Here is a 22567-nt window from a genome sequence, read left to right as displayed (position 1 = left end):
AGGGGAATTTTTTATACTTTCAGGAAATATTGGTTCTTATTAAGTCAGTGCTTTGTAGCATTCCCATTTATAATATGGTTGTGTACCTGCTTCAGTTATAAAAAGGATTATTAGGAACTTTCTGTGGTCCGGTGATGGAGATACAAGAAAGTATACTATTCTTGCTTGGGAAAAGGTGTGCACTCCATATAGTGAAGGTGGTTTGGGAATTAAAAGATTAGAGGTGGTCAACAAATCTTTATTAATGAAATTGATGTGGAAAATAGTTAATTCTAACGAAGAATGGGTTATATTTATAAAGGCAAAGTTTCAAGACAAAAATGCACAATGGAGCAATATCTGGCAATTGTCTACTGTCTGGCCTGGCATGAAATGGGATTGGGATTGCTTAAAAGAAGATATCAGATAGTGTGTTGGGGATGGTCAAGAAATCTCTTTACGGTTTGACAACTGGTTAGGTGAATCTGCACTTATTGATAAAACTGGATACATTATATTTGTTAAAAGTAATATGAAGTTAAGGGCGGCTGACATTCTCAAGGAGGGTAAATGGAATATACCTCATAAAATTTAACAGTACTTTACATCTGTAACCATGCCTGAGGTAGGGGGTTTGAAGGATGAAATGATTTGGAATTGTGAATTAAAAGGGGTCTTTACTACTTCAACTGCAATCAATAAAACAAGAAGTAAGGAGCCTGTGTTAAGTTGGCCAAGGAAAATTTGGAACTAATTTCTATATCCAAGCGCAGCTAGCAATGTGTGGAAAATTATACAAGAAATTTATGTTGATGATTCTGTGATGGTCAAGAATGGTTATGAAATGGCATCAAGGTGCTGCATCATCTCCTGTGACATCAAGATGCTGCATCATCTACTTTCTACATACTGTCTCTGAGGAAGAACAAAACAGTATGCATCATCTCCTGTGGGAATGTTCCTTTAGTAGTGACATATGGAATTGGCTATGTGCAAGTTAACCCTCCAAAAAATTTCAGTGACATATGGAATAGTGCAAAGAATAAAAGTTCCCTTATTAAAGAAGTGTGGATTACTACAAGTTGCTCTATCTTGAAGGAACTTTGGTTTCAAAAAAACAAAAGAATTTTTGATGAAGTAAATCTCAATTCTCGGTGGTTCAAAAGTAAGATCAAAAAAATGTTCTTTGAAGGAGGCTTCAGAATGAAAGGTAATCAATGGAATCAAAACTATGATTTGCAGGTGATTTCATTTTTTAACCTAGGGCCAAGGATCATTAAATTTCAAAAAATCAGTGTTTGTCAATGGTATCCTCCAAATATAGGATAAATTATGTTCTGGTGTGGTGGTGCTTCTATTAGAAATCCTGGAGCCGCTGGATCTGGAGTGGTAATTAAAGACCACCTTTGTCAGGTATTGGGTACTCTAACTGGAGGTATTAGAAATGCAACTAATTATATTGCAGAAGTTTATGCATTAATATGTGCTTCTGAATTGGTTGTTGAATGGAAACTGAGTCATATAATCTTAAACTATGACTCCAAAACTGCAATAACTAAGTTTGCAATAGGTCAAGTTCCATGGTTTGTTAAAATTAGATGTGATAAAGCAGTGAGTAAAATTGAAGCCATCAGATTCTGTCATAGTTACAGAAAAGCAAATTTTTCAGCAGAAGCAATATCCAAGAAGGGGACCCAACTAAGGCCTTCCCATCTATCAAGGATTGAAATACCTGGAGTAGACTACTATAGATTCAGTTAAGTCTAGATTGGGCTTATATTTTTCTTAAATGTGCCTATGTAGTTGGCCTTCTATTTTAAGTGTCTTTCTGTTTTGGTTGTGTAATAACTCATAATTTCATTAATAAAATTCGCGTGATTCGGCAAAATATATATATATATATATATATATATATATATATATATATATATTTGGATCTTCTTAAATTGTATCTGGGTATACAAGTTAAGGAAGGATAAAGTAATTTTGGCAATATATATATATGGATCTTCTTAACTTGTATCTGGGTATACAAGTTAAGGAAGGATAAAGTAATATCTATTTGCTTTGGGTGTTGTAATTGTCCTTTGGTATTTGAAACTTCTTGGAAATCCGATTTAATTTTTCCTAAAAAAGGTTAGTTCCTTAAATACCCTTTAAAATTTATATCTTTTTACTCTAGGATTCTCTTTGTTTCGTAAAAAGATCTACTATATGGGATTGAGACTGGTGATTCTATATCTTCATATTTATTGATTTTAGTAATTGAGATTCTGTCTAAACTTACGAATCGGGCAGTATAATATCCCACTTACAGATTGCGGTCAATACTCTCATCTTTATTGATGCTAATGTTAAAGAAGTTACAAGAATTTTCGTCATTCTTTACATCTTTGAAGCTCTCACAGGTATGAAGCTTAATTTAGAAAAGATGTACCATGATTAGAGTTTGAGATGACGACGTTGTAAAAATTTTGTCTAAAAAGCTGGGATGTAAAAATGAGAAGCTTTCTGGAAAATACTTGGTTTTTCCCATTGATGCTAGCTCTAGAAGTCTTTCTTTTTAAAACCTTTTAGAATCTCTTGGCCTTTGCCAAATATTCTGAAATAATATTTTCGAAGATTGGTAATGTTATGTCATGAGGTGCGATGTAAAGAGCCATGAAATATTATTATCTATTATGTGATTATGTGAAATATTTGGAAAAATAAAAATAATCGTGATTGCCAAGGAAAGTCAATGACTGATTTTATTATTCTTGTCAAGCATTTAGTGATTTCTTTTGAAAGAAGAAGGGGATTCGAAGATCCACTAAGAAATTGAGGTTCGAAGGGTTACATAGAAGAGGTGGTAATGACATGATTCTCCGCAATTGGATAGAAACACCTTCAGTTTCATTCGTAATGACATGATTCTCCACAATTGGGAAAATGTGTTGCATATGTAAAAGATATGTTCTTTGTATTGGGTTCTTATTTATTTTTTAATATAAATTTTAACATACTTCGTTCTGTGTGTGATTGATCACAAGAGATTCAAGTGGTATTTTACGGGTTTTGAAGATAAAAGAAGATTTGAAGACGAAAAAGAATTCTTATTAGTTTTTGTATCTTTTGGATTTAGTGCACAAACCTTGATCGGATGGGATCCAACTAGAATCGATTTATCTTTGATAAATCTGATTGATTAGTTGCATGTGATCGGCATTCTCCATATTTATCTTTGAGATCTATATTGATTGAGTGTGAATCTATACTTGACTATTTTGGTAGTTAAAGTTAGATTGATCTAACCAGACACAGGAGTTTATTAGATTAAACGGAAGAGCCTTTGTCAACGACTCATCTATATCTTTAGCAAGATTGATTTGAGTGGTTAGCAAACAGATTCTTCCTTTGTTGTTTGGAATACGATCCAAAGGACTTGCTATTCACGTGCGTGACTCTAGAATTCAAAGGCGTAGGGATACTGAGGAACTAAGTAGCTAGGATTAGTTTGCTTGGTCTCAACTATACGAAGTTGGTATTAGATTTTGTATATCGGCTTAATTCTGAGAGTATTCAAAACTGGACTAGGTCCCGGGGTTTTTCCTGCATTTTCGGTTTCCTCGTTAACAAAATCTTACTGTGTCATTTACTTTTCTATTCCGCGATTATAATTTTTTTTATTAATTAAAAGTAAATTACACTTGTATGTTAACTCCGCAATACTTGATAGTGTTCCTACAGAGTTTGGTGATTTCTGAACCTATTATCAAGTAACACACTTTGTTGTTATATTGTCTTGATCTTCTATCCATAGTCAATCACGCAAGTTATCTTGTTGTCGTACTGTCTCGATCTCGTATCGATCCATAGATGATCACATGAAGTGCGAACCGAATTTTCATATTGTCTCGAATTTGTCCATAGAAGATCACATTCGGTAAAATACTTATAGGTTGAAATAAAAAGATTGTGGTGTATTTGGGTACCCTCATCTTTTCAATATGTTAGATACATTCATGTCGAATAACTTCTACCATTCCCACAAAAACAACAAGTAGATCTAAGTTGATGCTGACTATATTTGAAATTAGTATTACCTTTATTGTTACCATTCTTGAACCTTGGTCGATTTCCATTATGAGAAGAACCATAACCATTTCTATAAGTGACATCACGACCATAAAAACCGGCTGGTTTTTGAGTGTCAAACATAACATAAGAATCTTATTCTTTATCAATGAGCAACTGCTCATGAGTTAGCAATCTAGCCTTCATCTCAAGATATGTGAATGGCATTTCATGATTTTTTTCAAAAATTACAAAATTTACATAATTAATCTCTCCCAAAACCATTCATAATGTGCATCATAAGATCTGACTCACTAACACGGTGTCCCATAGTTGTTAATGAATCATAAATAGTCTTGATATTATGAAGATAATCAAAAACAAAAAAACTTCTCTTCCTAGCATTATGTAATTTATTCCTTAACGTTGTTTTCCTAGCAAGAAATTGAGATCTGAAATTATTTTCAAGAAACAACCATATTACAAGAGAAGTAGTAAGACCAAGAATGTCACCTGAAATGGTATGAGTAATCGTAGCTTTGAGACAGATAGTGACAAACCTATCTAACTTCCTCCAATAGATCCATCGTGGATTAACAATCAAAACGCTACCATGAACAACTTGTTCTGTAGGTGCAATATATTCACCATTAACATAACCATAAAGATCAGTAGAGACCAGAATGGATTCAAATTAATCTCGAAATAACTGATAATTAGTTGAATCTAATTTGTATGAAACAAAATTAGAGATGTTAGTAATGAAATTTTTTATTTACTGAATCGGCAATGGAAGAATGCTCCATTAATATTGATTGGTGACCAAGGATTCTGAAATCTTTGTTGTTGAAGTTGATTTTTCAATGCTTCGAGTTGTAGGCATTAAAGATTTCAAAAAAGAAGATGAAAGATTTTAGGATAAAATTTCAGATCGAAATACATGATATAACAACCTTGAAGAAAAGATGAATAAAGATGTAAATAATCGTAATCAATAGTTGAAAAAAGATGTGTAGATATTAAAGATAAAGATGTACTGAATAATTGATGAAAAATTTTAAAGAAATTTTGTGGGAAAAAGATCGGCCCTAACTGATACCATGAGAATGTTTAGAGAGAAATCATACTTGTTTATTACAAAATAATGGAATGTGATAATGCTTTTACAAGACTTACACACAATATATAAAGGGAGTCCACACTAGTCAACACCTTGACTCAGGGAGTCCACGCAAGTCAATAGCGATTTTGAGTCTTATACTAAACAAAAATAAAAGTAAGTAAAACAATCTTTTACCTCCTGGTTTTTCTTTATTTGAATAAACTTCCATTCGATGCGCTCTTGAAGAAATTTTTCTTTGTTCTTCTGACTAGTATGGTGAACTTTTTAAAATGTGTATATGTATTTTCCTTGAATTCTTCTTGCCTTTTAGCTTCAGGTTTTACTTGGTTAATATCCAAAACTTATAGAACTTCTTTTCTTTTTACCTATTTTATATAACTATCACATATCTTGTTAACAACAGTTTCAAGTATTACTCCAGAAAAATCAAGTTGAGTTGACAAATCAAGTTGGGTATTATATTCTGGCATTTGGAAAAATTTGAGAAAAAAATATTTGTGTAAACTTTTTGGTGTAAACATCAAGTTGAAAATCACCTACCTATTTGTAGGAGATAGAGAAAGAACAGTTGGAGATAGAGTTTCGACCGAGCGACACAGACTTAATTGCCAAAGATAAAGACTTTATCGTTGGCGCTCTCCACATGGTTTTGCGGCGTTTGCCAGGACATATGGCATGGTGATAAGCACGTATGTGCAACATTTTGTACCCATATTTATATTAAATATGACTCAATAATATTGCCAATAACACTATTTTAATGCTTTTGTAGAAAGTACAAACTAATTCAATCATCCGAAGATAAATGGCTAAATTGAGAAGCTAATTTGGCGTTTGCGAGGATAATAAAAGTGGCTGGCCTGATATGTGTCTATATATCAGCACCATTAAAGTTGCTCGTAGCACCAAAAGAGACGGATTAGGATTGTGGGGTTCCTTATCAACTTGTTATGCACATGGCAAAGAGTTACTTTTATTTGTTTACTCACCTTAATCCCATTAGTGTGCATATATTGTTGATACAAGTGGAATATAAAAAATTGCTTTGTTTTGAGCAAGCACGTGACTGCACTAACGGATCGTGAGATGTGTCCAGATCTTCCCATTTAGTATTGAAACAAAAATAGCAGCCTTCATTCTTATTATTCCATTCAAGCAGCTGCAGCACAACTTTTATTCATGGTGCGAGATTGAGTATTACAGAGAAGTGAAAATGAGCTGGAAAAGCTAACGGCAAAGTAGCAGGGAATGAAGAGTCCATTGCCGATTGATGTTGGCAGTAACAAGAAGATATCAGGCTTTGGAATTTGACTCTTATGCCTACATCGAGAGCAACAACAATTGATATGGGGATTGACTGAAATTGTAAAACAGATGGCTATATGTACGGAGTATGGAATGATACAAGGATGTCAGAACAAAGAAAGTGGAGATGTTATGCGTACGAAGAAGGATGAGGAATGGAAATGGTGTACGCTGAAGTTTATGCAGACAAGGTGGCGATTGAAAACGGACCAAAGCAACCAGTGATGACGGCCAGATAGACGTAAGGATGCAGTGGCCTAGGTTAGAGAACAAGAAAGGTGCTGGGTATGAACTGGTGCCGAGAGATGCTGAGACGAATAGAAGTTGTGTTGTAATGGATCAGATGGACTGGGCCTTGGCTAATGTTGCTCGGGTTTAGTTGAACTTTCCTCAACAGTACATACATATATATTGGATGTGAGAAGAACATACTTGAAGGAGGTCGACTACTGGAGCCATAACTGAAAAAGAAAAGAGACATGGAAGCGAGAGCTTGGAGTTGTCGTGGAGGCTAAGAGCAGAAAAGCAAGAGAAAGGGAAGAAGATCCGTACTGGGGTGACAAACAGTGATATAGGTTTATCATTTCTTACTTTTGTAATTTATTTTTATGGGTTTTGAGAAATCCATAGCCATGTTCTAATTTTTTTGTAACTAGGGTTTTATGGTTGAAACTACTTTGGGTATTTTGATTGATTATATAGCAATAGACCATTATGATTTGAATAAATTCATCTTCGAATATTGTTTATTGATTTATTGAAAAATGAGTTGTTGCTCCACCGGTTTAGTAATAACCTTTGTGCGTAATTGGATAATTTTACAAATAGTTTTGGTCTCGTTATTTGATAGTTCATGCTTGGGTTGAATCCTTTGATGGGTTATACTTAGAAGAGCCGGATACAATTTGTGAATCAATAATTTAGTTTTGTATAACTTTCTTGCTAACACAAATTGATGGTGCTTGTTTGGGTTTAGTCTTTTGATGTGCGATGTTTAGGGTGTACCAATAATATTTGCGACTCTAATACATATAATAGGTGGTGTAGATGGAACGAAGAATAAACATATATTTGCAATCATGTTTCATTTCAGTAATTATATAGAGATAGTAGTGGATACCATGAAACCCTGGTTACCGACTCTCCCATTGAATTTCTTTTATTAGTTTAGTTTAATTTTATTGTTTCATTTTACATTTCTCAATTATAAAAATCTCAAAAACATCACTTCTGATTATTAGAGATATTGATTACAGTATTATCACCGCTCCTCGTGGGAACGACCCGTACTTGCCTCTGTCTACTAGTTGGACACCGTGCGATTGCGGTTATATAAAATAGGTATCTCCGGATCCTATCAATTCTTGGCGCCGCTGCCGGGGAGCGGCTGAGGAATATTGTGATTAGTATTTTTGATTTTGTAAATAGTTAGGTTTTTTATTTTTATTTTTTTGTTATTTTTGTACAATATTTTTATTTTAGGATTTCTTTTTCCTTTTGACTTGTTTTCTTTTGTTAGAATTTTGTTTCAGGTATCTTTTTGAGGATGATGACTCTTTCTCAGGAGATGTCACCTAATATGACATTGGCGGAATATAAGCGTAGAAATTCAAATTATCAGGCAACCTCATCTGAGATGACGCTTGGTGAATATATGCATAGGAAACGGTATGGAGTTTTTTCTCCACATGTGGTAATTGAAGAATCGCCTTTAACGATATATGAGAAGTATTACAAGCATACACCGCTCAGTTTGGAGCAAAGGTTGAGAATTCTAGCATGCCAAGAGTTATATGCAGATGATGATTTAGAGGAACCTATTTATACAGAGGATACTATTATTGAGTCTAACGACTTAGAGACAGTGGAAATTCATAATGAGGTACCATCTAGTCATTGGAATAGTGAGACTCCAATAAATCACTTAGTCGATGAGTCGATTATTCAATATATTGTTGCTCCATTGAGCTCATGCGTTGCTGACCCATCTTATGATCTTCTAATTGCTGATATGAATGTTAAACAGATTGATACTGGTATTGCTGATTTTGAACCAACCTCAGTTTGTTTAGCCCATTTTACAGACTCTGAAGACCCCATGCTTATTGACATTTTCAATGCATTGCGGTCTCCAATAAATAATATAGGAAACTCAGCAAATGAAGCTATTTCTTCGGATTTAGAACCAGATTTAGAGTGTACAACGATTGTTGAATTCTCTGAACATTCTTTACTCATTATCCATGATTCAAATTTACTTCAGATAACCACGTATGATGAGAAAGGTTCAAATTGTGTTCCGAATAAGAGTGAATTGAGTTTTGGCTCTTTGGGTACTAATCAATACTATTGTTGCAGGGTCATCTTTTCAGCTAACCTGATTTGTTGGATTGATCCCCAACTTTTCAGACTTTATATATATGCTTTGCAGCTTACTTTGGTGTATCATCACCTTGTTTGGGAGAGCAGATACACAAAGATTATGCTTTATGGGAATCAACCCATACGATTTCGCTTCGTGGGAGTCAACCCATCAGATTTGTTCCCTTTTATCTATCTTTTATTTTTATTTGTTTATGTTTTTTATTTTATAATTTCACACCTTAATTCATATATGTTGGATGATTCAATTACATTGAGGACAATGTAATGTTTAAGTGTGGGGGAGTGGTTAAGGTTTTCGCTTTCGTTATTTATTTTAAAAAAATTGCATTAGAAAAAAAACAACAACTATGATCAGTTGTTTAGCGGGTCTTAAAAAAAATTGCATGATGTGATCAGCTGTTTAGCGGGTCTTTTTTTCTAGCTGTTTAGCAGACATCTCTATCCATTGTTTAGTGGATCCGTCTAACTGTTTAGCAGACATCTCTATACCGCTGTTTAGTGGTTCCGTCTAGTTGTTTAGCAGACAATCTGTCTCGTTGTTTAGCAGACATCTCCCCATATCTAGTTGTTTAGCAGATATTTATCCAGTTGTGGAACGGATATATTCTTTTTTTTTTTTGCTCGAGGACTAGCAAAATATAAGTGTGGGGGTGTTGATAAGCACGTATGTGCTACATTTTGTACCCATATTTATATTAACTAGGACCGAATAATATTGCTAATAACACTATTTTAATGCTTTTGTAGAAAGTACAAACTAATTCAATCATCCGAAGATAAATGGCTAAAATGAGAAGATAATTTGGGGTTTGCGAGGATAATAAAAGTGGCTGGCCTGGTATGTGTCTATATATCAGCACCACTAAAACTTCTCATAGCACCAAAAGACACGGATTAGGATTGTAGGGTTCCTTATCAACTTGTTATGCACATGGAAAAGAGTTACTTTTATTTGTTTACTCACCTTAATCCCATTAGTGTGCATGTACTGTTGATACAAGTGGAATATAAAAAATTGCTTTGTTTTGAGCAAGCACGTGACTGCACTAACGGATCGTGAGATGTGTCCAGATCTTCCCATTTAGTATTGAAAAAAAAATAGCAGTCTTCATTCTTATTATTCCATTCAAGCAGCTGCAGCACAACTTTTATTCATGGTGCGAGATTGAGTATTACAGAGAAGTGAAAATGAGCTGGAAAAGCTAACGGCAAAGTAGCAGGGAATGAAGAGGCCATTGCCGATTGATGTTGGCAGTAACAAGAAGATATCAGGCTTTGGAATTTGACTCTTATGCCTACATCGAGAGCAACAACAATTGATATGGGGCTTGACTGAAATTGTAAAACAGATGGCTATATGTACGGAGTATGGAATGATACAAGGATGTCAGAACAAATAAAGTGGAGATGTTATGCGTACGAAGAAGGATGAGGAATGGAAATGGTGTACGCTGGAGTTTATGCAGACAAGGTGGCGATTGATAAACGGACCAAAGCAACCAGTAATGACGGCCAGATAGACGTAAGGATGCAGTGGCCTAGGTTAGAGAACAAGAAAGGTGCTGGGTATGAACTGGTGCCGAGAGATGCTGAGACGAATAGAAGTTGTGCTGTAATGGATCAGATGGACTGGGCCTTGGCTAATGTTGCTCGGGTTTAGTTGAACTTTCCTCAACAGTATATACATATATATTGGATGTGAGAAGAACATACTTGAAGAAGGCCGACTACTGGAGCCGTAACTGAAAAAGAAAGGAGACATGGAAGCGAGAGTTTGGAGTTGCCATGGAGGCTAAGAGCAGAAAAGCAAGAGAAAGGGAAGAAGATCCGTACCGGGGTGACAAACAGTGATACCGGTTTATCATTTCTTACTTTTGTAATTTATTTTTATGGGTTTTGAGAAATCCATAGCCATGTTCTAATTTCTTTGTAACTAGGGTTTTATGGTTGAAACTACTTTGGGTATTTTGATTGATTATATAGCAATAGACCATTATGATTTGAATAAATTCATCTTCGAATATTGTTTATTGATTTATTGAAAAATGAGTTGTTGCTCCACCGGTTTAGTAATAACCTTTGTGCGTAATTGGATAATTTTACAAATAGTTTTGGTCTCGTTATTTGATAGTTCATGCTTGGGTTGAATCCTTTGATGGGTTATACTTAGAAGAGCCGGATACAATTTGTGAATCAATAATTTAGTTTCGTATAACTTTCTTGCTAACACAATTTGATGGTGCTTGCTTGGGTTTAGTCTTTTGATGTGCGATGCTTAGGGTGTACCAGTGATATTTGCGACTCTAATACATATAATAGGTGGTGTAGATGGAACGAAGAATAAACATATATTTGCAATCATGTTTCATTTCAGTAATTATATAGAGATAGTAGTGGATACCATGAAACCCTGGTTACCGACTCTCCCATCGAATTTCTTTTATTAGTTTAGTTTAATTTTATTGTTTCATTTTACATTTCTCAATTATAAAAATCTCAAAAACATCATTTCTGATTATTAGAGATATTGATTACAGTATTTTCACCGCTCCTCATAGGAACGACCCGTACTTGCCTCTGTCTACTAGTTGGACACCGTGCGATTGCGGTTATATAAAATAGGTATCTCTGGATCCTATCACATGGAAAAAGAATTTTTTTATGTCACTATGCAGCAGAACCGGCGTTACATAAAGTAGTCAAAATTTCTCCCCGATCCTCCTCGGTTGTGGTTGGGACCTATTTATTATAGACATCATGAGTCATGAGTTGTGCCTAATTTAAATTAATTATTTTATACTATCTTGTAATTAAGTGTGTAACATTGTTATATTGAACCTATTAATCATGTTTTTGGAGGTTTTTACATTTGATAACTCTCATCTCATCTGAGGGGTTATGAAACTTTTTCTTTTCTATTTTGATGCATGTAAGGCCAATTCGGAAAAATCGTCAACTCGTTTTTCTCAAAAATCGTTCCAATTCGGGGAAATCGGTCGCCTTAACCGCTAAAAATCGAAAAGGACTTGGAATGGGTAATCACACCGGTATAGCGAGCAACGATTGCTCGACGACTAATTAGCTTTGGAGAACGATTTTGACCATACTTACAGACCTCTATCTGGCCGTCCAAATTGAACGTGTTGGATTAAACGTTATTAGTTGACCTAACTATATCGTAGCATAATAGTTACAACAAATAGCACCTGAACTCTCTGAGCCTTAAATCTAAATCTCAAACAACGATGGAGTATAAACTTAGAGAGAACTCGAAAGACTCGAGAAATTGCAGAAAATTAAAGGAGATATTAGTTTTTTGTCCTCTTAGTTTTCTTTAAATTTTTTTTTTACTTTTTACCCATTTCTTTAATACTATCACATATCTTACTAACAACAACTTCAAGTACTAATTCAGAAAAATTAAGATATGTTCAAATTTTTGGCAACGTACACTCCACAGATGATCTATCTTTTTTCGAGTTTCATCATAGTGGCAAACTTGATGTGCCAATCTAGCCAGATTGTTAAATTTTAGGATTTGTTACAATAAGGAATACGTTACAAAAATTCAAAACAAATTCCAAAAAAACCTCTCCAAAACCGAACGTAAAAAATGAGTCATGGCTAGATTTGGGAGGTATGCAATTATGTTCCCTCCTTGTAGAAGGAAGGAGGTCCATCCATGGACCTTGTAATCGACATTTAGGGCCTACTAAATGAACACTGTACGAATCGGGTTAACGTAACTGAACGTGCTGGATTGAAAGTTACACCATGTTTGTTTGCATCTGACTCGCGATCTGAATCTGAGTCAACTCCTGACTCGTCGCGAGCCAGATGTCAGACCGTTTGTTTTCTATTTTGAGCCAGATCTGACTCGATCTCTGACTCAGACCTAACCTCTGACTCGGACTCGTTTGAGTCAGATAACTAAATACCCCTGATTCATGGAAGCAAATTACTGACTCACATTTTTTTGAGTCAGTTGCGTCAGATCTGACTTAAAACAAATATATTGAATCAGATCTGACTCAAATCAGGTAATTTCACTCTGATTCAGACGACTCAGATACAGATGAGTCAGAAGTAAACAAACAGGGTCTTCGTGGTTGACCAAACCATATCGTACCATAATAAGTTACAACCATTAGCACCTAAACTCACTGGACTCCTAAATCCTAATCTGGACTCCTGAAGAATACTCGAAAGACTCGAGAAATCGCAGAAAATTCAATGGATAGATCAGTGAGAGATAGATAGCTAAAATAAAGATTTCTGCGAGCAAAGAATTTGAAAAATTTTATCAAAAAATCAGAAATCATGCCGATGTTTAAAACCCCATTTAACGGATACTCAGTGAAATTCAGTCCATTCTATGAACACAAATTAGCAGTAGCAACATCACAGAACTTCGGCATACTTGGTAATGGAAGAATTCATGTCCTCGACGTAAATCCAGCAGGAGGTCCAATGGCGGAGATATCATCATTCGAAACAGCTGATGGAGTTTACGATGTTACATGGTCTGAAGAAAATGAAAATCTTCTCGTTGCTGCAATCGCCGATGGTTCTGTGAAACTATACGATTTAGCTTTACCACCAGCAGGTAATCCAATTCGATCATTATCTGAACATACTCGTGAAGTTCATTCTGTTGATTGGAATCCAGTTCGTCGCGATTCGTTTATTACGTCTTCGTGGGACGATACGATTAAATTATGGACTGTAGATCGTCCGACGAGTGTGAGGACGTTTAAAGAGCATGCTTATTGTGTTTATCAATCTGTGTGGAACCCTAGACATGCTGATATATTTTGTTCCGCTTCGGGGGATTGTACTGTTAGGGTTTGGGATGTGAGGGAGCCTGTTTCGACTATGATACTGCCTGCTCATGAATTTGAGGTTTTGTCTTGTGATTGGAATAAGTATGATGATTGTTTGATTGTTACGGCTTCGGTTGATAAGTCGATTAAGGTTTGGGATGTGAGGAATTTTAGGGTCCCGATTACTGTGTTGAATGGGCATAGTTATGCGGTTAGGAAGGTTAAATTCTCGCCGCATAGGCAGAGTTTGATTGCGTCGTGTTCGTATGATATGACGGTTTGTTTGTGGGATTATCAAGTTGAAGATGCACTTGTTGGGAGATATGATCATCATACTGAATTTGCGGTAGGTGTTGATATGAGTGTGCTTGTCGAAGGTTTACTGGCTAGTACCGGTTGGGACGAGATGGTTTATGTATGGCCGCATGGGACTGATCCAAGAGCACCATGAAGATTGGACAAGGTAAAATGAGGCAAATGTATCTGGTATGTTTTTTTCTTCTTTTCGTGTTTGTGTTTGTGAAAGTATGAATAAATTACTAAATCGAATTAGATGAGAAAGATAAACCCTGACTCCAATTTAATAAGACTGAGATTTTGTAATTCTGATTTTTGCTAATGGGGTTTACTTCAATTTAGTGTGCGTATATCTTCTAGTTCTTCTACTGGCGACTCTAATACCTTAGACATTGTTTTTGTTACTAAGTGGTAAAGAAATGCTTTTGTTCGAGATAATCTGGCAACAATTTGCTTAGTAAGCATTTGAGGTTTAGTCATGGCATTCATAGTCTATTTATGGCATTAGTGATGTTCTTAACTTCTGAAGAGAATGTCTACCCTTTGTCCATGTTAGTGAAGCATCCACACAATTGTCTTTATGCTTGTCTGTGGCTTGTGAATGAATTTATCCGAGACTATGGTCAGATTGAATTTGTAAAATTGGAATTCCCTCTTGGGATCCTAACTGTGTGGAAGTTGATTTTTTCGAGGTTCTCCAAGGAGCTTCATCATAGACTATCCTAGTAAGTCATCTTAGGGCAGGTAGTAATGCTAAGTGATCCCAGATTCTTTTGGACTCATTGAAGTCTTAACCTTGAAGCTCATATGCTTGAGTTATGCAACCTTTGCTTCTATTATTTTGTGATCTTGGGCAGTGTTTCACCTCTTACTGGTTTCTGTCGTTGGTAAATTGAAGATGCTATTCTAATGTATTGGAAGAAAATGACCAAATTCTCTAGCATAAAATTTTTATAATCATCTGAAAGGCCTTCCTTATTATGTTTTTGTAGCATTTTTCCTTGCTATAATATAATATTTTCTCTTTATTTCTTTTTCCTCCTCCTTCCTTTCTATACTTCATTCCTTTTTGTGTTTGTATTTGTGAAAGTATGAATAAATGACTAAATCGAATTAGATGAGAAAGATAAACCCTGAATCCAATTTAATAAACTGAGATTGTAATTCTGATTTTTCCTATGGGGTTTACTTCAGTTTAGTGTGTGTATATCTTCTAATTCTTTTACTGGCAATTCTAATTCCTTAGACACTGTCTTAGTTGCTGACAAAACTAAAGTGGTAAAGGAATGCTTTTGTTTGAGATAATCTGGCAACAATTTATTTCAAAACATTTGAGGTTTGATTATGGCAATTGTAGTCTATTTATGACATGGGTGATGTTCTATATTTTTCTGATGAGAACGCCTACCCATTGTCCATGTTACTGAACCATCCACACTATTCTCTTTATGCTTGTGTGTTTTTTTTATGAATGAGATTATTCGAAACCACGTTCGGATTGAACTAGTGAAGTTGTATTCCATCTGGACATGCTAACTGTGTGGAACTTGATTTGTTCGATGTTCTCCAAGGAGCCATATCATAGACTATCATCCTAGGGTAGGTAACAAAGCTAAGTGATCCTAGGTCTTTTTAAACTCGTTGAAACCTTAACCTAGAAGCTCATATGCTTCAGTTCTGTAACCTTAGTGTCTATTGTTCTGAGATCTAGAGCACTGTTTCACCTCTTGCCGGTGTCCAAGGCCGGTCAGTTAAGACTTCTAATGCAGTGGAAGAAATGACCAAATTATCTAGCATACAAAATCTAAGAATTATCTGCACGCCTTTTTCTCTAGGGCGTCTTTGTTAAGTTATGATATTATTTTTTCTTTGCTATATCATATTTGCTCCTTCTTTCTTTTTTTCTGTACTTTCATTCCTTTGCTTTGCAGTTGCAATTAGGATTCACTGGGAACTATCAAATATCTACGGACAACAATCTGTCACGGCATGAATTTGATCAACTAAGACCAGTCTCGTGAAAATGTTTCATTTCTTTATATGATATATATATACACTTGTACTCTTTATCGGTATCCATTTCGAATAAAATTTTCATCGCATTCCTTATTTTAGCCTTAATAACTAAGTGTTTATTATGGAGATACAACTATATCTGAAAAGGAAACTGAAGAAAGTAGAGATGGAGGATAAGTAGTGTTTTTTATGTGGACAGAAACGGTATTGCAGTAGTAGCGTCAAGAGAACATTGTGCACTTTAGTGGATATCCTGATATCTTGAGTTTGCTGGATATCCTTTAATTCTGAGGGTAGTGTATTTTGGTCTTAGGTTTGTGCATTAGAACATCAACTTAATAAACCGATTATTCGACCTTTATAAGGTGTATCAGAGAGTTGGAAGTAGATTGACTTAAACCAGTTACAAGAGTGCTTCTTTTGAACCTGTCCATCCTACTTTCGTGTAGCTTGGGTTGCTTCTCCGAGTTTGTTCTTGTATTGAGTTAACTTGGAGTTGGTTACCACATGGCAGTTCTCAGAATTTCCATTGAAAGAGTTAAAGTCTGAGATTTTACTTTGTACCTCTAGGTGGAAGAATTCAGAGTTGCAGGGTTTTCCTCGTAAAACCCTAAGATGTTTTGAGATATATGCATGTTTAGTACTTTCTGTGCAACGGAACATCAACTTAGTTAACTGATTTGTGGACCTTTATAGGGTGAATCAGAGGGTTTCAGGTAGTTTATTAGATTTGACTTAAATCAGCTGCAAGAGTTCTTCTTTTAAACCTATCCTTTTTTCTTTTTTTTTTTGGTGTAGCTTGGGTTGCATCTCCAAGTTTTTGTATCTGTTTCGTCTTACCTTAGTTTGTTACTTGTATTGCATTATCTTGGGGTAGGTTAGCACATGGTAGTTCTCAGGTTTTCCATCTAACGAGTTAAAGTCTGAGATATTACGCCGCCGACTTGTAGTACCTCTATGTGGAAGAAATCAGGGTTGCAGGGTTTTCCTCTTTAAGACTGACCGGACCACCTCCAGCCTTGGTTGGTGTGTTTTGAGATATATGCATGTTTAGTACTGTCGCCTAGGATGAATGTTGTTAAACTAACAGGTCTGTTGTAAGATTCTAGAATATGTAATATTTGAGCACTTTGTTTTCAGAGTATGTATAGTTTGCTAGCATATCAATGGAAGCAAGAAATGAAATCTGGATGGGACAAATGACTTGTCTAGACCATACGGACTACAGACTATTGTTGCTCCAAGTGTGTGTCAACTTGAGAACCTCATAACCATCAAAAGCTGGATCTTGTAACCTTTATTTTTCAACCAAAGCTGCAGGGATTTGGGATTAAATCAAGCGGGCCACACTGGCTCATTCATTGGTCTTGTTGGTTCATGATTTTTGCGTTTGTACTTTGTTCTCTGCATATAATCATTTTATATGCACACTGATAAAAAAATAAGATAGTGGATAGACAATAAGTGTAAAAATGAAAGAAATCATGATTTTTGTGTGATGATTGTTTTTTTTTTATCAGTGATGCTACACACATCGAGAATTCACCGACACTCACAGTCCCGGGATCTCACCACCGTGAAAAAAAATGACTGTGAATCTAGACTTACTGTTTTTTGATTTCGAAGGCAGTAGTACTACTTTGGACGATCAAAACCCAGAGCACTACATCAAATCTAAACCATATTTCTTATTGTCTGAAGGCCGCAGGAGTGAAGAAAAGTGACCCCATAGTACTACTTCCTCTTAGTGGAGTTTCCAGGCCAATTATGGCATTTGTCCTTGTTACTGAGGTCACGGGATTGATAGATTTTGTTAATACAGAGGATTGATAACAGACAAATCAGTCAACAATAACACCAATCCATCACCATCCTTGTTGCCAAAGGAGGATTTGACGAAGAGAAAAGAGATCTAATCTGATCATGACTCACCTCTGTGATACCCTCGAGGATAACATAAGGATTTGATTGTTCGCATTCTCTTTGGGCAACCAACGAAGTGCTCACATGTGGTTGTTTTTTCTGCCGACTCGATGTACCAGTCAGATGTGAGATTTTTTATTTTTTTTAATTTTGAGTTAGATCTGACTGACTGACTACTTAATTAGATTGATATACCGCCGAGTAAATCAGTAACTCCTGTAGCAATGATAGATAATGATTTTGACGTCTCAATTTTTGTGTTTTTGATAGTGGTCTTGGATGTTGGATGAGCTTTGAGACCGTGAACGTTTGACATCATTTTCCAAGTGATTTGAAGATGCTTTGTCCACTAATAGAAAGAAAAATTGAATTATCAAATCCAGATTAAGCTACTCGTGCAAAGAACTTTTTTACTTTTCCTTATTGGTTCCCATCTATTCTCTCTTGGTGATATATATCAACCATCCAAATAATCTGGTATATCAAATGGCATAAAGCTTCATTTGCATATAGGAAATGACATTCTACTTGGAATATGCTTACCTAACATCGTTAAAAAGGGTAAATCATTATACAACATCGCTAATGGGGTTGCCGAATTATTTGGGAGGATACCAAAACCTACATAAGATAAAGGATTTTTTAATTTGTCTTATATGAGTTCAGGTACCTTCATCAATAAACGAGTACCCTATTAATAGCCATGATCATTATACATACAATCTTTTTCTTTCTTTCTTCTTTTTAATATTTTTTTTTCTTTTCTGTAAAGAGTGATTCTACAGTCTACACTCCCAATGTTTTTTCCCGAGATTTATCCCAAAAGGAATTCGTACGGTAGTTGGGATAAACCTCTCAACACTTGGATATGTGCGGGCCACGTGGGTCCAACATTTTGTCTCTACCGGTGTGTATTTCGGGATTTTATCCACGGGATATCTAAAGTTATTTTTCGGTAAATTTAATAACTAAGCTAGTCAGTTTATATGCAGCTCTCTTCTCATAAAGGAGGTCCTCCCTGTTTTAATAACAATTTTGGGCATTACAGATACCTATGCATACACAAGTTACCGATGCTTGTGCATATACAAGTATTTGGAGGAGGAGTTCACACCTACGCAAATATTAGTAGTAAGGCCAAGCACAATGGTGGAGCATTTCGTTTCGCTACAACTTAATTGAAGTTAAGCGAAATGCATATAAGGTGCATCTCATTATGGGTGAGGGACATCTGAGTTTACGTATAAATAGTGCCAAAAGGAAACTGAGATACTGTTTTTTTTCTTTTCTGCAAAGTTTATTTCAACTGTCTTAGATAACATATTATTTGTGGGTAAAAAAAACTTTTAAGAGAAGAAAAATAGAGATATAATAAGAAGAAAAAAATGAGTTTTGGTAAAATAAGAACCAAAGGCGAAAAATTAGGAGTAAAACTGAAATTTGGAAACGGAAACTAAGTATTTGTTGAAAATCACTTGGCAGCTGAGTTTCTGTACAGTAACTTTTCAGTGTTCGTGCGATTTTCGTTCGCTTAAAGGGGATCAATACTGATCAACTTTTTAAAATAGCAAAGAGATTTCGCCACATTAAAGCGAAACGAAGAAACCATAGTAGTTGGATTTCGCTACACTTAAGCTACAGCGAAACGAAATCTAACACCATTGTGCTTGGCCTAATAGGAAGAGATGTTTCTTTAGTGGTTGGTGCATATAAAGGATGATCAAATTTTGCAGGACTTTCTCAGAAAATTTGGGATTATATTAGCAACTCCATTGGAACCGTTAATTTGCTCCTTTGTCCTTCAAAGTTGATAGGCAAATTCAGTTTTTCACACGTCTCAATGGCATATTAAATTATGGGGATTTTATATATAATTTTAATACTCTTTTGTCCATGTTTAGATGAAAGTTTAGGTGTTTTTACGCAGATTAAGGAAATGAAAAACAATAAATATCATCTCATAAGGCCCTATTTATCTTAAAAATCTTAAATTTTTTATAATTTGTATGTAAAATATTATCAATTACCGGATATAACTAACATTCATAGGTTTTTAGATTATAAAACTAATGTATGGCGAGAAGGTTTGGCTGATAGGTCAAGCCTTGGATGAGCCTCGTCCAATCGTTAGCTGATCGACAAAAACGGATTTGATCGTCTCAAGTTGAATTGATCGATTTAGTTTGAGATGGGATGGGAAAATTCTCAGATTTCTCTCTAAACCATATCGATGTTATTGTCTCATCTTCCCCTCCTTGGCTCTTCATTGACTACTATGCTATCCCTTATGACTTGAATCAAAAAGCTGAGTCACGAACAGTGGTTGAGAAAATTGTTTCCCCCAATAACTTCCCATGGTTGGTTATAGGAGATTTCAATATCATTCTGCATGAATCTGAAAAGTATAGTTCTTACTCCATAGACACCAATTGAGCAACCTTCTTTAGTAACAAAACTGATGATCTGGAACTTGTTGACATTGGTTATACTGGTTGTCCCTTCACTTGGTCAAATAAGAGAACTAGTCATACTCTCACTGAACGAAAACTTTATAGGGGCCTGGTCTCTGAAGATTGACTTTTTATTTTTTCCCAACTAGTATTATTTCCACAATACTTGTTATCGACTCTTATCACCATCCCATTCTTCTCAAGACCAATCCTTATTAGAAATGTGGCAGTATACCTTTAAAATTTGTTGGCCCTTGGATGGATCATGTATCAAGAAGATCATTGTTGAATATTGAAATAGAGGGTTATTTGAGTCTTCCACTTTTAGTATAATTCAGGTAAAAACTTGGAACAAGGAAGTGTATGACAACATCAAGATTGACCTAAAGGACTGCAAGAATCATCTGGAATGGATCTTCAAGAATTAGTTTAGGGAAGACAGAGGCAACTAATCAACAAAGTCAGGAAAAAAGTCAGTGAATGGTGTGGTATTTAGAAGAAAAAAAATGGAAGACTAAAAGTAGACATCAAACCATTAAGCATGGAGATAGAAAAACTAAAATTCTTTCATCAACCAAGAGAAGATTGAGAGCATCAAATATGAAAATGGAAAGTGGATAACTGACTCGAAAGATGTTTCCTCTTGTTTTATATCCCACTTCATTATCATGGATTCTGCTGAAGACAACATGCTCAAACCAGATATCATTAACCTCATCTCTTCTACCATAACCCAAAATCAAAATGATATCCTCAATAAAATACTTGACTCTCAAGAATTCAAATCTATCATATTCAGCATGGTTGGTGACAAACCTCCAGGACTTGATGGATTTCCACCAAATTTCTTCCAAGTAAATTAGGATGTAGTGGGAGCATACCTGGTTAAGATAGCCCAACAATTCTTTTCCCCTTGACCATATATTATTAAGGAAAAAAACTCAAACTCTATTACCCTCATAGCCAAAGTTGATAACCCCTCAATCCCAAGATAATTCAGACCCATCAGTCTTTGCAACATCATATACAAAATCATCTCTAAACTATTAGATCAAAGAATGCTTAACAAAATCATATCCGCATATAAAATGGCATCATGGGTATTAAGATTGATACGTCAAAGGTCTTTGACAGGGTTGACTGGAACTTCTTAATTGATATCACAAAGCAAATAGGCATTAATGATAAATGGTGTAACAAAATGTATCAGTGCATATCAACATCTACCTCAGTTGTTCTAATAAATGGTTTCCCAGGAAATTTCTTCAAGCCCTCTAGGGGGATCATACATGGGGACACCCTATCCCCATACTTATTTCCCTTATGCATGGATGCCCTCTCCAGAACACTTATGCATGCTGAAAAATTGGGTCTAATAACAGGCATAAAAATCTACAATTGAGCCACCTTCTGTTTGTTGATGATTGCATGGTCTTTTCCAAGGAAAACAAAATGGAAAACCAAAATTAAGTTGATATCTTCAAAATCTTCGGTGCAACCTCATGACATCTTATCACTAACTATGGAGTCTTCTTCAGAAAATATACTGAGAGGACATTGGTCTCTCTATAAGTAACAACATGGAGGTTCAGATGATTTCAATTGAGGATAAGTTTCTAGGCTCTCCCATTTTCACTCAATAGAAGTAAAATTCTCTTTTTCCAAGCCCTATCTGGAGTAGCTTAAGTTGAGACTTGCTAGACGGAAAAACAACTCTCTCAACCCAGTAGGAGGAGCCATATTAATAAGCTTTGTGACATTTACTTCTAGCATTTGTTGAATTGTTTCAAGCTACCCAAACATACCTGTTAGGACTTAAACAAGATTAGAAGGGACTTTTTTTGGGCAAGGACATTTATAACCCAAAACGCTATTATCCAAAGGCTTGAGCTACTATCTGCAAATCAAAGGAGTTAGGTGTATTAGGTTTCATGAATATGGAATTTTTTTAACAGTGCAATGACAACCAAGTTTGGTTTGCGCCTTGAAGAAGAGAAGGTCTCCCTCTTGTCTCAACTCTTGAATGCCAATTATCTGGCAAGAAAGAAAACCTCAATATGGATATGAAACAAAAAGCTAGTGACTCTTGAACCTATAAAGGAATTCTGGAAGGCATAGGTAACATACATGAGCGTAGCTCTTGGAAAATTGAGACTTACAAAAGAATCAGCACTCGAGAAGACAACTGGTTGGAATTTACCACTATGTTT

General features: G+C 35.4%; 1 protein-coding gene across 1 annotated transcript; it reads left to right on the top strand.

The window, feature by feature from the left end:
- Positions 1 to 13019: 13019 nt before the first annotated feature.
- Positions 13020 to 14327, top strand: LOC113276629 (peroxisome biogenesis protein 7-like). Its single transcript, XM_026526257.1, has one exon. It carries the CDS (start codon positions 13169 to 13171, stop codon positions 14120 to 14122), a length of 954 nt encoding a protein of 317 aa, XP_026382042.1. The 5' UTR covers positions 13020 to 13168; the 3' UTR covers positions 14123 to 14327.
- Positions 14328 to 22567: the final 8240 nt, after the last annotated feature.

The sequence above is a fragment of the Papaver somniferum genome, chromosome 1, assembly GCF_003573695.1.
Source record: "Papaver somniferum cultivar HN1 chromosome 1, ASM357369v1, whole genome shotgun sequence".
In the NCBI taxonomy this organism is placed as follows: Eukaryota; Viridiplantae; Streptophyta; class Magnoliopsida; order Ranunculales; family Papaveraceae; genus Papaver; species Papaver somniferum.
Note: the sequence above shows the minus strand (reverse complement) of the source record. Positions and strands in the feature narration are given on the sequence as shown.

Excerpts from the sequence above, each read along its gene's own strand:
- LOC113276629 (XM_026526257.1), top strand. The coding sequence starts at position 13,169 with ATGCCGATGTTTAAAACCCCATTTAACGGATACTCAGTGAAATTCAGT.